Source organism: Temnothorax nylanderi, unplaced genomic scaffold, assembly GCF_030848795.1.
Source record: "Temnothorax nylanderi isolate EJ_2023f unplaced genomic scaffold, tnyl_v1.0 TNYL_tig0014_pilon, whole genome shotgun sequence".
NCBI classification, from domain to species: domain Eukaryota; kingdom Metazoa; phylum Arthropoda; class Insecta; order Hymenoptera; family Formicidae; genus Temnothorax; species Temnothorax nylanderi.
This window is the reverse complement of record NW_027249076.1, coordinates 1,195,158-1,209,740: the sequence shown is the minus strand read 5'-3', so window position 1 is coordinate 1,209,740 and position 14,583 is coordinate 1,195,158. Positions and strand designations below refer to the sequence as shown.

General features: G+C 39.5%; 4 protein-coding genes across 5 annotated transcripts; 2 read left to right on the top strand and 2 right to left on the bottom strand.

Moving 5' to 3' along the window:
- Positions 1–265: 265 nt before the first annotated feature.
- LOC139768145 (tRNA (uracil-5-)-methyltransferase homolog A-like) lies at positions 266–3,049 on the bottom strand. The gene is made up of 8 exons (XM_071698048.1): positions 2,229–3,049; positions 1,991–2,149; positions 1,738–1,930; positions 1,533–1,660; positions 1,197–1,447; positions 894–1,128; positions 636–828; positions 266–550 (listed from the first exon to the last, which is right to left on the bottom strand). The coding sequence occupies exons 1-8, from the start codon at positions 2,544–2,546 to the stop codon at positions 315–317; spliced, it is 1,713 nt and encodes a 570-aa protein (XP_071554149.1). The 5' UTR covers positions 2,547–3,049; the 3' UTR covers positions 266–314.
- A 204-nt stretch (positions 3,050–3,253) lies between these two features.
- LOC139768142 (uncharacterized) lies at positions 3,254–9,706 on the top strand. Of its 2 annotated transcripts, none has more exons than XM_071698045.1 (20): positions 3,254–3,581; positions 3,829–3,953; positions 4,030–4,131; positions 4,222–4,352; positions 4,421–4,740; positions 4,813–4,982; positions 5,062–5,580; positions 5,753–5,992; positions 6,070–6,281; positions 6,348–6,611; positions 6,687–6,792; positions 6,873–7,245; positions 7,320–7,484; positions 7,556–7,769; positions 7,850–8,020; positions 8,107–8,293; positions 8,374–8,572; positions 8,786–8,924; positions 8,995–9,179; positions 9,267–9,706. In XM_071698045.1, the coding sequence occupies exons 2-20, from the start codon at positions 3,830–3,832 to the stop codon at positions 9,598–9,600; spliced, it is 4,155 nt and encodes a 1,384-aa protein (XP_071554146.1). In that variant the 5' UTR covers positions 3,254–3,581; position 3,829; the 3' UTR covers positions 9,601–9,706. The 2 variants fall into 2 exon arrangements, with proteins under 2 accessions (XP_071554146.1, XP_071554145.1); XM_071698044.1 differs by having other exon boundaries at positions 3,254–3,585.
- On the bottom strand, positions 9,189–11,169 carry LOC139768150 (ERI1 exoribonuclease 3-like). Its single transcript, XM_071698059.1, has 2 exons — positions 11,035–11,169; positions 9,189–10,472 (listed from the first exon to the last, which is right to left on the bottom strand). Exon 2 carries the CDS (start codon positions 10,438–10,440, stop codon positions 9,709–9,711), a length of 732 nt encoding a protein of 243 aa, XP_071554160.1. The 5' UTR covers positions 10,441–10,472; positions 11,035–11,169; the 3' UTR covers positions 9,189–9,708.
- Positions 11,170–11,180: 11 nt separating this feature from the next.
- Positions 11,181–12,981, top strand: LOC139768149 (replication factor C subunit 5-like). The gene is made up of 8 exons (XM_071698058.1): positions 11,181–11,325; positions 11,386–11,450; positions 11,532–11,659; positions 11,735–11,897; positions 11,964–12,123; positions 12,214–12,425; positions 12,505–12,582; positions 12,652–12,981. Exons 1-8 carry the CDS (start codon positions 11,291–11,293, stop codon positions 12,792–12,794), a joined length of 984 nt encoding a protein of 327 aa, XP_071554159.1. The 5' UTR covers positions 11,181–11,290; the 3' UTR covers positions 12,795–12,981.
- The last annotated feature ends 1,602 nt before the right edge of the window (positions 12,982–14,583 follow it).

The window sequence follows — 14,583 nt, the reverse complement described above, 5'->3', positions numbered from 1 at the left end:
TGCAGAAGTGACGTCAATCCAAGAATGAATTCGTGGACGTTCAACTATCGGACCGTGTGGCGGCGATTAAAGCAATAAAAAAAGAAGTAATAATCATAATTATTAATGACTTCATTAGAGAAACATAACATAAAACATAAATTTTTTTTTTTCACAAATATAAATCAAAATTTGCCAGCAATTGTTTATTCATGTCCAAAAAAAAAACTCTAATATATACGTATATATTATGCTAACACATACATACGACGGAAGAATATGTAAATACGTTTGAACGCTCTTTATTCCGTATTTTCTTGGATGGTACATTCGTTTCATTTCATCGCCTTCGATAGCCTTTCAAGGCACAATATCAATTCGCAATGCTTAGTATGAGGAAACATGTCAACCGCAATGGCCTTTACCGGTACCAACGGATCACCGAGATATTGCTTGGAACTAGGTCGTGCTAAGTCAATTAAATTTCTCATGGCAGCACGAGGGTCACAGGATATGTACACCAGTCTGTTCAACTTTCTTGACTTACGCAGTGTCAATAAAGCCTTTTGATCTAGAATAAGTTAACATACAGGTAAGTTAACATTTCTTTATAATATCGACATCGTAAATGTTACTTATATGTAATGACAACTTACGTAAACCAGCTCGTGGGGGATCCACAATGGCAGTGATATTGGATTTCGTTGCCCTGTGAATGACAGGCAACAAAATGTCCTCCGCCTTGCCGACAAAAAACTCGCAATTGGTAATATCGTTCTTGATAGCGTTTTCCTTGGCGTCCTTTATAGCGTCGGGAATAATTTCCACTCCTAATACTTCACCGCAATGCTGCAACAGTGAACGTTACATCTGTAATGGTACATCCTTGGAAATTTTATAATAATTGATCGTACCTTTGAAAAGCAGAGACCTATGGTTCCAGTACCGCAACACACGTCAAGTAGCGCCGTATCCATCGTGGGTTCGGCAAGGTCAATCGCCGCCTTGTACAAAACTTCTGCTCCCAATGTATTGACTTGGAAAAATGCTTGAGGCGAAACTCGGAACTTCATTCCGAGTAGCGTTTCTTCTATATATTCTGTTCCGCTAACATGATATAAGGTGTCGCTACTTTCACCGCCTATGCTTCTGCAAAATTAAATTATGCAAATAAAAAAAAATACATATACATGGCTACTTCCGCATAATATACTTACTTCTTATCTATTGTTTGAAAATACAACGAAGTGACATGAGCGTCGGCACCTTTCCCGGTTTCGAAAAATATTCTCAGCTGTGATTTTAATTCCTCTAATTCGTCGCTACTTAGATCCTGAGGGTGTATTCCTACTATCAACATCAGATGGCTGGCACGAGTGGTTCGAGCGGTAACTTGTCTCCAGTATCCACTATGATCGACCGGATTGAAAGGCTCCAGGTTTGACTCGCGTATAAATGTTTCTAGTATCTGAAATATGTAAACGCGCAAATTTTAGATCCCAAGTCCGTCTCCATCCGTCTCGTCTAAAAAAAAATCAACAATTGAAATTAACCTTTACAGCAATTTTCATATTTTCTGGAATGTGACAAAGATCGTCGATAGGTCCAACTGCTGTAGAACCCGAGGCATAAGTTGACAATCTAAACCCAATCATTATTTTGCTCTGTTCACTGTCTTTACCTGCATCATAAAAAAAAAAGAAAAATTTAAACTTGGCAAAATTTTGTATATCCTCGTATAAATCTAGAAATAATCACCAACTGTGAATTCGCATTTATTTCTATATGCCTCGGTAACATCCGCCGAAAGTATATTCTCCAGTTTGCACGGCAATCCATCGTACAATTTCTTTTGCGAATATATCCACTCTGACAGACCTTTACTTTCTACGAGCATTTGCTGGCCGATTTTTATCAGGATAGATCTCATCTCCTTCTGCTTGAGTTCCAGCTAAAAATATATAGCATAGGTTTTGATACTTTCCAACGAGAGCGTAATAAAATCCCTTACTTGATCCGGATACGGCATGTTCCACAAAGGAGTAGTAATAAATTTGATTCTATCAGTGGGGGAGCAGTTTGGATCCTCGGCGTCAGTTTTCAGACGCTTGTTGCTAGACTCCTCCTCTAGTTTTCTCTTCACAAAGGGATCCGGAGCTGGCTTGGCTGCCTAAAGAGAAAGCGCGGATTAAAACAATTTATATTTAATTCTGCCGAGAAAGCAGCATTAACGAAAGGCTGGAGAATACCTGCGCCGTGAGTTTACTGTTCTTCCACAAAATCCCATTTATAGTGGTTATCGCTCGTTGACGACACTCCTCGTTTCTGAAGCATACGTACAGCCAGCTGCTGCCTTTCCTGGGTGGCTTTACCTTGCACGATTGCAAGTCCAGCTTTTCGTTCACGAGCTTCTTGAATTCACCAATTCCGTAATACTTCGGCAGACCGCGCACCTCTATCTTGTACTTCTCAGAAGTGAAATCATCTCTCTCGAGATACGCATATGGATTCTTCTCGTTCTCCGCAACGCTGGTTGCTAACGCTTCCGTAGCGTTTGTGTCAGCCATTACGTCAATTTCTCAAGATTATTCGCAACTTTTAATTCGTTAAAACCTCGTCTCTGTCTCACAAGATACTTATCTCGAGATAAATTGTGCTGCTGGACTCGTCTAAGCTTCCTTATCTCCCGTGTATTTTTACACTTCACTCTAAGCGTGATATAAGCATAAAACACCGAGCGTGTTTAATTAATCCTAATTAAATGCTCGGCCTAATTAAATGCTGTCAGCCAATTAAACAATTGCGATAAAGACGAAAAATAAGATTGATCAGGAAGCACATGTCACTGCTCCAAACAACTTGGAGCAGGTTAGGATACATGTTTACATGCACGGTAACTCCCCCACTTCTGCACTTTTCGCATCTTCCCTCTTTCTTCAATATATCCAATAACTATACATTTATCTCATTTCAAGCGCGGAAGGTGTAACATAACGTAGCTACAAGGAGCAAACCTGTGCTTTACGTTTTGTTCTTTGTAGTACAACTTTTCGTAACCTTTCATCTCTTTTCTCCTTTTCTCTCCAACAGCTGTAATATATATCTATCTCATTTTAAACTGCACCCAGTGTGTGCAGTTCAGAAAGTTCTTCGAAGAAGAACAAACCCCCTTCTGTTTTACCGCCGAATTCCCGCGACGACGTTCGCCAGCAGATGGCGAATTGACAGAAGGCGTCGGCAGGATGATAAACTACGTCGCGACCTTCAAGTCCGTGTCCAATCGTCGGTGACCTCCGAGACTTTTCAAATTTGAACTGCAAAATCGATCGACTGTTATTGTTTAAAAGGCCCGGAGTGGGATCGCGGCTGACCGGGCTCGTCAGTCTCGTCACCCGGCCCGCGGGGAACTCGCGCAGTTGCGAAACGATGAAGGGCCGCTGACTCGTCCGTCCCACGAATTACTCGTTGGATCGCCGTTCGCCTCGCGATCGGGACAAAGGACCCCGCGATGTTCACGCCGATCAAGCCCAAGGATTACGGCGTGGACGACACGGTGCTGAACACGCCGCAGCCGCAGGCGTCGTCGACCGTTCGCAGAAAAAGCACGTACGTTTTTCCTCTCAGGCGGTCTGTCAAAAAAAAAGTCCCACCTTCGCGAATCAACAGGCGTCAGGGCCTTTCCCTTTTGAGCGTCGATCTTCGAACCGGTTCTCGTCCTTGCTCGTTCCACCGATTCTTCGCGTGACGCGTCCCTGTCTAACATTCTCGTCCTTGGAGAATCACGTGGACTGTAGCTGATTTTAGATATAATATTTACGTGGATGGATCTCGAAGATATTTTGCTTCCAGGATGGAGAGCAGATTCGGCGACAGGCGGCATTCGAGTGAGGTGAAGGACAAGCAGGATCTATCAAATGACAATGACTCACAGAAAGACGATAGGTCCTCGTTAGGTCTTCTTGACAATATGTCAGGTATGTATGACAACAAGATCCTTCAGATTAACGCAGCAGTATTATCAGCATTGCATTAACATGATATCGATGACAGGTCTCACAAGCATAAGCACAGAGGAGGACAATTTAGAGCTTGAGTATGCCAGGAGACTTCTTCGGAAGTGTAGCGAAACAAAGAACTCTTCTTTAACCACAGGTAAATAGAGAGAAAAAAAAGATGTATAGCAAGGATACGTGAGCACATAAATGATTGCATGAAGGTAATTGTGGTAAACAATTGTTTTAGACACAAACAAAGAAAACAATGCCAATGTGCAAAATATAACTGGCAACTTCACTTTACCAATTAGGACTTATATATCTGAGTTGGACAAGGAATGTATGCATCACTCAACAAATAAAGTTAGCGCGACTAGTGTAGGTATCTATGATTTACGAATCTGATTTCAAAACCAGAAGAATATTTTAGAAAAAATAAATTTCAGGTTAATTTTGAACCTAACGAAATCACAGCACGTTCGTCTGGCATCAGCAGCAGTGCTGACAGACTTTCTTCAGTGAACAGATCTTTTAATGGCATTAGCTTAAACGAAAACGATATAGCGCAACTTAATAACGAGTTGATGGCAGAAATGAATAAGGAAGAATTTCTATCTGCCTCAAAAGTGGCCGAACAATTATCGATTGATGAGGCTCGCTGGCTGCAAGATCGCACATATTGTATGCCAGTCACGAATCCAGAAAAACAAACAACGGATTTTGGCTCTCTGTCTGGTATTATTGGAGACCTAGACTTAACAGTTCAGTATGTATATTTTTGTGTGTATATGCGTATGTTGTATAGCATACATGTAATAAGGTAATGTTTGAATTACAGGTCTTGTGCCGGACGCAAAGTATCGGTTGGACAATACTTTGAACGAAAGTCTGATAATATAGGAATATTAGGAAGTAATAAAGTAAGACCGAGTTTTGGTCTTGTCTTGGAAACTCCTGTAAAAACGGGCAAATTACCAGCATTAGTTGAGTCGACTATCATGGCAGATGGTAGTTATACGATTTTTAATTAAATTTTTAATTAAATTAAATTAAATTAAATCTTTGTGTACAAGAGACTATATTGTAGCAACAGCGTCGTCGACGGAATTGACGGAGAAAGAGAATACGCTTATTCCAAATGCAACAAGAGACGTAGACGAAAATAGTGTCATAAGTTTAAGCACTATTGTTAATACTTTACAAGATGTTAATAGCGAGACGCCACGACGATTGATTGATCAGCTTTTAATGGCACAAAAAAAGAAGAAAAATTCAATAATACAAGACAATGCGAGAAAAGAAACTTATAATTTGCCTTCCAATGAAAAATCCGTCCTAGCGATGCCCACTACATGCCATTTGCCTATTTCTAACAAATTTGATGACATCAATATAAAAAATGTTTTAGCTAAATTATCACTAGACAGTAAAAAAAGTGAGATTGCAAATGAAATTGTTGATACAAAGCAGGAGCGTATGAGAGTATCAGTTCCTTCAAGTAAAAATGGGAAGGATGTTAAATCTTTCACAAATGTATCTAAAAAGAAAATATTAAAGGAGGAAGCATGTAGTAAAAATGTGATATCTTCATTTAATCAAGATTTAGGTATGTATTGAGACCTCTGTGAAACATTTAATATATTTGGTATTTTTTTAAATTGATTTTATTGCACGATATTTCAATTTGAATGTATTTATGATATATCTAACATTGATATATTCAATTTTAATATTTAAAAGAGTAGATTAAAATTTTAATGTATAATTTTAACAAATAGGTGTATCGTTATCAACATCAGATCTTACGTTTTCTTTACGAAATCCCACATTACCATGCAGTGACAAATTGACTGCATCCAACATATCATTTAAAATGAACAAAAAGAATTATAATGAAGAAAGCTACAGTGATTTAAATATACAAAGTAAAGAAGTGATAAGAAAAAAGGATATTTCTAATAGTATGATAAGTTCATCGCTCTCAATAAACACAAATATGGAAATACAGTCTGATTCAAGTAATACAATTTATTTAATTATTAATTCATTCTCTCTGTGATAGATATAACAATGTTTTTTTCCCTTAATTTTTCAGAGAATGTTGTCCTTGGCAAGAATACAGAAAAATTATGTAATTGCATTGTTGGGATGACGAATGAAATTAATGTTGAACTTGTAAACAATGGAGATAGATGGATTACATATATCATTAAACTAATTGAAGTGGTAGGAGATACACAAAGTATTGAATTAAATATACCTTCGGAAGATGATTTAATAAACCCTAATGGATGCCGATCAACAAAGGTATAATTCGGTAATCAGCTAAAAATGAATCTTATTTGTATCGATAATCTGGACTGTTTCTTTTAGATTGAAGTGAAAGTAACAAAAATGTGCAAACCAATATTTATAGTATTAAATATACATTTATCAGACATGGTAGCAAAATCAAAATGGTCTATGAAACACATGATGTGCGTTAATCCGGAACAACTTGAACTTGACATCATATGTCCTACTGACAAACAGGAATTAGATTTTCAATATATTGCAGAGGAAACAACAAAAATTTTACCTATAACTCTTCATAACAAAAACAACGTTGATGTGCCTGTGAAGCTCTCTATGCTACTTGTGAGATATGAATCTACTAAAGTATAATTAGATTAATGTACTGAAAACTATTTAATATGCTTTTAATTATCGTAGGATGCATCAAAAATATTCAGTATTAATGAACCAACGCATCTAGTACTTAAACCACTTGAGAAATTTACCACTAATATAAGTTGTAAAAAATCGCGATCTACATCAGGTAAAAATCTCTTTCACATTGGATGTACTCTTTATATACATATGTTTTTCTGTTGGAGATAAGAAAATTTTGTTGAATAGATTCTCCGCAGAGACAGCCACAACATTGGAAGAGTAAATTAATTGTATATGTACAATACAAGGATGACACAGTATTACTTAGGAAAGAAGTGCCTCTTTATGCACAAATAGGTATTTGTAAAATCCAAATTATCGACACAGAAATACCTATAATTGTCCCAAGACAGCAAGGCAAATTGGTGAATATCTTTAACTCGGGAAATGTGGCGACCCACGTGTCCGCTACTATCGTATCAATGGAGGGGCATCCAAACACGACGCAAGATTTTTCTATAAAGCCAGATAATATATTCTTGCAAGTTGGAGAGAAAATTTCATTCTTAATTGTATATAAGCCACAATTTTCAGATGCAAATTGTACAGATGATGAAAGGTGATGGTCAATTTGTAATTACAAATTTATTTATCTATCTCATTATTTATTGTTATTTATTGTTATTTCTTCAGACATGCAAAGATTAAGTTAGTTGCCGGGAACAATGTTTACCACTACATCATAAGTACCGAACAAAGATTAGAGTCAGAAAAAGAAAATTATCTGCGTTGCCATACGCCTAATAATGTTGTATCTCTAAGCCCAGCAACGTCACCTCAAAGTATAACTTCTAATAGGTAAGTTTATAATTTTATACGCATGTAATGACCTCTACTATAATAATAAGCAATAATCTCTTTATGTATAGATCTGGACCTTTCGATAGAAATTCACCAATCAGTACGGTATCCAGTATAGCTGTAGCAGGAAATATAATTCCAATCAGAGCTACACATGCTGCCCTAGCGTGGAATAGCGTAAAAACAGGAAAAAGTGAAATGAAGGAGTTTACAATTCGCAATACGAGTAATAACAAGATTAAAATTCAAATAGATATATGTGACGATAGTAAGAGTTTTAAGGTATTGTGTAATGTGTATATATATCGTGTTACCTAAAAAGGAGTTTATGAAACTTATATTAATAAACATCTACATTATAGTTTCTCGGAGATAAACAGACTATCAATACAAGCATGGTACTGGCAATGCAACGGCAAGAAATCAAGACACTCGCAGTTGTGTTCAGTCCGTATTGCGTGGGCCCAGTAGTTGGAAAAATTACTATCAAACATTATACAAGAGAAGGTAATGATTCTCAACAGTACAAAAAAGTGCGTATATTTAATGTCTCTTCTAAATATTTTAACTTACTTTTTAACAAATTTGGAGAGGGAATATTTACGATTTAAATTGACAGATACCTTTGTACGGATACGGTGGCTGCAGCAAAGTCAAAATCGCAGGTACATTTAAAGATGCGAGTGGAAAAATGTGGTTGTCACTCGGGAATTTGAACTCCGAAACTACAACTTTGAGTGCAAATATCAGATTGGATAACAGTGGCGACTTACGTTCATTCGCCAAGGTCACAGTTATACCGAAAGGTTTAAATTAACTCCTCTATTCTCTTTATATATCACATATTTTACGTGAATCGTAAAGAAAACGCATTAATATATTTCAGTTATTTGTTCAACAATGAACTCTAGTTGGTACGTAAATCCAAAAGAAGTGATACTTAATTCTAAAGACTCTCAGCAAATAGCGATACAATTTCATCCGAAGAAAGAAGACTTCGCGTTATTGCAACGTTCGGAAGTGTCGCACGTCGCAACGATAAATGTTACCTATGGTGATGAACCGACCCGCTGGCGAATACGCAGGTAAGAGATACACTAAATACTGGCTGCGTTCGAAAACTTTACTCGGATGCACACTGCGTCATTCTATCTTTGTTATTTACTAAAAGTTGAACAAGGATTTAGAATAGAACGACGCTGGTGTGCACCCGAGTGAAGTTTTCGAACGCAACCACTGAAACAGATATTTATTGGCGTTAATTTTCGACGCTGGCAAATGTATATATTTTTTCTCAGATTGTATAACAAAATAAAAGAATCAGGTGAATCAACGAGGGATGAAAATGAGGCCTTCAAGAGTATTGTGCATCCTATATGCAAAGTTTTTCCCGGCGAGCAACTAAATCCTGCTATAGCGTCAATTCGAGATTCTATCGTAAGTATATACAATTATTTATCCTCATTACCGTTTACGTAATAATAACAACGCGTATTTAATTAAATAGCAAAATCTAAGCGATCTATGCACCGGGGTTCATCAATCCGAGATAATGCTCACAGTGGAAGCGTGCGCGGATGATACTTTATTTGCTGTACATTATGACACTGATGAATCAGAGATGTATCAGTCTTTAATAAGCGACACCACTCATATGGATGAAGCGGGTGGAACAAGTTACTTCGCTTCTCAGTAAGAGACTTTTTATTCATTCGTATCTCTGTATATTTCTTCTAATATATACATATCTCTTATGATTTATAATATTTTGTTGCGCAGAACCACGACAGAACATGAAACTCAACATCCTGAATTGCAAGGAGATCAATTCACTGTAACTCCGTCCACCATCATTCTTAATCCTCCGATACAGAATGAAGCAACCGTGACTGTTTTTAGCTTTTTCAAAACGGCCGAGACATTCCAGACCAGTCTGTCAAATTCAGATTACTTCAGTGTCGTTCCTGCGGAAGGAATACTACCCGGCAAGAAAAGCTTTCCTTTAAAGATACAATGTTCGCAGAGAATAGAACGTAATATGCAGGCTATACTTGAGATTTATACAGAGAATAATAAACAGGATGTGTTGATCAAAGTCGTCGTGAGGCGATAACGATGGAAATCTGCGACAATCGGAATATTTATTTATGTAATTATTGTAATTGAAAAGTTTTACAAAAGCGGATATTTTATTAATGCAAGACTAATTTTTAACAAACTATCACGTGTTTTTTTTCGCTACACTCCTCGCTACTCCAGTCTGTTCGTAACTACTTGAATTTATCGCAGAGGTCGTTAACGACGAGGTAATCTTAAATTGCGTGTTGTATCTCTCTTTTAAAGCTAGTATTATCGAAACCATATTTTTCACGTCGTCGATGCCCGAATGTAGACGGCCCTTCAGCGGAAGGTTTAATCGCACGAGCATGTCCCTCAAGCCCTTCGGATAATACCCGACGGATTCGCAGAACGTGTACTTCAGGTCTATCCACTGCTTGAACTGATCCGGTAAAGCAATGCCGTCCAAGTCGCACTGACTCGGCAGCATGGTTTTCAAGTCCCAATTGCCGCAAGTTACGAACGACGAGCTTCTTTCAGATTCATCCAAGTACCCTCCCTTGGTCAACCACTCGCAGAACCTCGGGAACACGTCCGCGAAGTAAGGCTGATCGTCCACCGTCTCCTGCATGATCCCGGTCAATTCGGTGCAGAACGGCGTGAGGGTGGGATGGACTCTGGGTCTCACGTACGTATGGAACGTGTCCTTCAGCTGCCAATCGTGGGTGGACAGCACCGCGCACGGTACCTCGATGATCTCCTGCGGCTTGAGCACCTCGTGTCTCTCGCACGTGGCCTCGAAGTCCATCACCAGTAGGTAATCAAACTTCTGTGCCACCTCGCGAGAACGATTGATCATCGTTCTGGGATACCTTCGGAGAACTCGGTGAGCCATATTTATCTCCCGTACGAGCGGATCGCGTTTTCCTGCGTGATTGCCAAACAAAATAAAACGTTTTAGGTCAAGTCGCTTGGATTAATCCGTCCCTTATTTACTCAGTTTTTCAGTGACCTCGGTACTTTGTTTGTTCAATCGATTGTGACTGAGTTTACCGCGAGATTAAATTTCGTGCAAAGTACGCCGTATTTATTATTACAACGTAAAGGTTTGTTATTCAGGGTACACCACTATCAAAAGAGCAAAACTGAAACCTTAACTGTGGACATTCATTTTTATTGCACACTGTGGATAGAGAGATCCTTACTTTTGCATATGAAAAAAAAAAGGAAATACAAATAATCGCTCCACTCTGTGAGTTTTATTATTTAAATATTTAAAAGAAAAAACTTGATTATGTACACAATTAATGCTGGAAGATATAAGAAAATATAGAATAAAGAGCAATTATTTTTATTTCTCTACATGGAATCAAGTTTTATTTAAAAGCAAATTAAAGTCTGATTCTGTGCAGGAAAGTGGCAAGATTCCACATCCAGTTGAAGGTTAGAATTCTCGCGGTTTGGAAACAATACTTTCCACCGACGTTACCTAACAATCGATTTTCGTGAATGTAATTCTGTTGAGGGAAGATCAAATTTGCGCACGAATGCAAGTAGACGCGTGTCGGAACGATTTCACGTTTTCGGAGCACATGGCAAAGTGTTGGTCGCGCAACTCCACGGAGCTGTCATCGCCATGTTTGGCGAAACCGGCGAAACGCGCGGCAAGGATATAAGTAACCTTCAAATCGTTCAAACGATTCCGTTCGTGGCATTGTGAGCCGGCTGGATTTTGACGACACACAATGACGTCCAGCAACGAACAACAGAATTTACCATGGTGAGTACGAAACGCTCAAGGCATCAACGAGCACCGACTAAGAACCTTCTTATATTTCAGGGTCGAGAAGTATCGCCCCAAGAGTCTGGACGAGCTTATTTCCCACGAGACTATAATAAAGACAAGTAAGTAAACAACTCGAGTAAACAACATGCGGACGTGCGCGTTTTATTATACGATAATGAGGAAGGAACTGCTCGTTACAGTAAACAAGTACATTGATGAGAGTCAGCTGCCGCATCTCCTCCTGTACGGGCCACCTGGGACGGGAAAGACCAGCACTATACTGGCGTGTGCTCGTAAACTCTATACTCCAGCTCAATTCAATTCAATGGTTTGTGTACCTGTCGCTGAAATAATTTCATATCTCTTTGCTGGTGGCTCGTTGTTTTAATCGTCACGTGTTTAGGTGCTGGAATTGAATGCTTCCGATGACAGAGGCATAGGTATAGTGCGCGGCCAGATCCTGAGTTTCGCCAGTACGGGTACTATGTACAGATCTGCGTTCAAATTAATTATCCTGGACGAAGCCGACGCGATGACGAATGACGCTCAGAATGCACTTAGGAGAAGTAAGCGTTATCTCGATATTTGTGCGTCATAAGATATTTATATCTCTATCAAGGTATTATTTTCAGTTATCGAGAAATACACGGATAATGTACGTTTCTGCATTATATGCAACTATCTCAACAAGATTATCCCAGCTTTGCAGTCTCGCTGCACCAGGTTTAGGTTCCTGCCTCTTGCGGCGGAGCAGATAATGCCAAGATTGAATCACGTTATTGAAGCGGAAAAGTGAGTGAAGTTCAATTTTATTTAATCATGTGTGTAATTCTCTATTCTCTCGTTTGTCTTAAGGTCCTCGACTAATGAAAAATTTTGCAGCTTAAAAGTTACGGAGGACGGGAAGGAAGCATTAATGACGTTAAGTGGCGGTGATATGAGGAAAGTGATAAGCGTACTTCAAAGTACATGGTTTGCTTACGGTGCGGTGAACAAAGAGAACGTATATAATTGTGTTGGGCATCCGTTACCAGCTGACATAAATAATATTGTAAACTGGTTGCTAAATGAATCTTACGACACATGCTACACGAGTATCCTTCTACAATATATAATAAAGATTTCAGTTCTCTATATCCGAATTATATAATCCTTAATATGTATATTACGCAGAGATTCAAAAGTTGAAGTTGGACAAAGGACTTGCGCTGCAAGATATATTGACAGAGATTCACTCGTGTATAGTTAAAAGTACGTATTGTGTTTTAGGTACATGCATACGAAATATTTGTCATTATTACTAATAAGCATGTTTTTCAGTTGATTTTCCCGATCCGTTATTTATCGATGTACTGTGCAAAATGGCAGACATAGAAAAAAGACTGGCTTCTGGATGTCGCGACGCCATTCAAGTAAATTCTCTTATATCTGCATTCTACAAGCTTCGCAATATCGAAACGTGATATCGTCCGCCACGCGAGATAATTTAAAGACATTTCTATTTTGTAAGTCTAAAAATATCATATTCTTTTTTAAGATAAAAACTATTGATTGTCACATATTATATACACAACATGGTAACACATAAACATGTGAATAATAAGGATATTTTTGCTATCTTGAAAAAAGAATAAATAAATTTTCACAGCATCTCCCGTGAAAGATACCAATCCTTATTTTTCTAGAAATATCTTATGAGTATACAGAAATCGCGTACATATCATAAAAAAAAACGTAATAAAATTGTCAGCACAATGGAGCCGATCAGATATTTACACACGATCGATCTATAACTCCATTCCCCGCAACAATTTTTCCACCCGAAAATAATAGAACTATAAAAGCAATGTGTATATTTTAGATATAAGTTACAATACGAGATTGCTATCGTCGCTCGGTTCCTCCGCTTAATTGCATTCTGGCGTGCGTCTTATCGGCGACACACAAAAATCTAAAAATAGCCCGTCAAAGCGTAAGTCGCGGAATCAGTCGAGTCACCATCGATTCCTCATGTCATAAATTACAGCCCCCGCCCTGCTCGCCCGGCCGCCGCGCCGCCTCTCTTCCTGCCCTCTGCCCTTCGGGATCGTGATGATCTCCTTACGTGCGCGGAAAAGTGCAAACTTCATTCAGGAGATGATAACTTTCACGAGCAGACAGCAAACACGGGCCAGGGGTGCCGAGGGAAAACTCCGCGGCGCCGGGCTACAAGCCTGCAATCAGTGTATTCCGTACTCTTGATCTTGCACAAGGCGGGAGAGCGCGGACCCCGACAGTAGCCCGGCAAATGCCGTCCAATCAGCACGCGATCGTTCGAGCCGTTCGAGCATCACGTCGACCGGGGAACCACATCGAAACTTCGGGCATGCGAGCCTCGTGCAAAGACCCCCCCGTCGTACAAATTTAAGGCTGGCCTGACGTAAACGTTACTCCTCGCGTTGCGCGTGGAAACCGCACGACGACAAACCGCACGTAACGAAAAATATCCATGAGGTAGCTCGATTTAACATCGGAAAGTTTTCGCGAAAAACTTGGAAATCGTTCACCGAAAGAATCCAAATAACGAACTTGCGAAATTGTGTTGGAAATTTTTTGAAATAAAGATCGTAATCGCGTAACGTATAGCGCCGCTTCTATTGCCCCCCCCCCCCGATCTTTATGCTAATTATTTACTGTGGTTTCCAATTTTCCACCGCTTCGAAAAGCGGTCGTTTTTTTTTTCTGATATGAAATATTTGACGCGAGAGCTTCGTTCGACGCGTTACTATACGAGCGTCTGCAGATTGTGTAAAAGATAGATGCGCGCTAATAGGGGACGAGAGAGGGTCCACGATGACGAACGTCGTCGAGGAGGAGACGGAACCCCGGCGAGTTAATTATGCACGCGTTTTCGCGTTCGCACAGAATCACAGGGTGGTTCAATCGATAAAGTGTCGCGGAAGATATCCGCTTTAATTCACAAAAGGGCTGGCATCCTGGTATCTATACGCGTCGTCGATCGGCACCGAACTCGCGCGACAACCGTTACAGATGTAACTTGCGAGAGGAGAAACATAAAGCGGCTTATATATCCTGCAGCGCGGCGAGACCCATCATCCCAGTACCGCTGTAAACCTATATGCAACCCGTGCAAGTGGAATGACCCAACACTAGTCCCGGCATGCCATTAACTCTCCCTCCGCCTCCGCCGTACGATCCACTGTACGTACAATCCGCCGTTATTTCCCGAATGTTACGAATATTTTGCAGACT

Coding starts and splice junctions, on each gene's coding strand:
- LOC139768145 (XM_071698048.1), bottom strand. CDS start 2,546: ATGGCTGACACAAACGCTACGGAAGCGTTAGCAACCAGCGTTGCGGAG. Junction 2,150..2,228: donor ACAGTAAACTCACGGCGCAG/GTATTCTCCAGC, acceptor CTTTCTCTTTAG/GCAGCCAAGCCAGCTCCGGA. Junction 1,931..1,990: donor ACATGCCGTATCCGGATCAA/GTAAGGGATTTT, acceptor ATATATTTTTAG/CTGGAACTCAAGCAGAAGGA.
- LOC139768142 (XM_071698044.1), top strand. CDS start 3,488: ATGTTCACGCCGATCAAGCCCAAGGATTACGGCGTGGACGACACGGTG. Junction 4,132..4,221: donor GAACTCTTCTTTAACCACAG/GTAAATAGAGAG, acceptor CAATTGTTTTAG/ACACAAACAAAGAAAACAAT. Junction 5,581..5,752: donor TTCATTTAATCAAGATTTAG/GTATGTATTGAG, acceptor TTTAACAAATAG/GTGTATCGTTATCAACATCA.
- LOC139768150 (XM_071698059.1), bottom strand. CDS start 10,440: ATGGCTCACCGAGTTCTCCGAAGGTATCCCAGAACGATGATCAATCGT.
- LOC139768149 (XM_071698058.1), top strand. CDS start 11,291: ATGACGTCCAGCAACGAACAACAGAATTTACCATG. Junction 11,451..11,531: donor CGAGACTATAATAAAGACAA/GTAAGTAAACAA, acceptor TGCTCGTTACAG/TAAACAAGTACATTGATGAG. Junction 11,660..11,734: donor CAGCTCAATTCAATTCAATG/GTTTGTGTACCT, acceptor TCACGTGTTTAG/GTGCTGGAATTGAATGCTTC.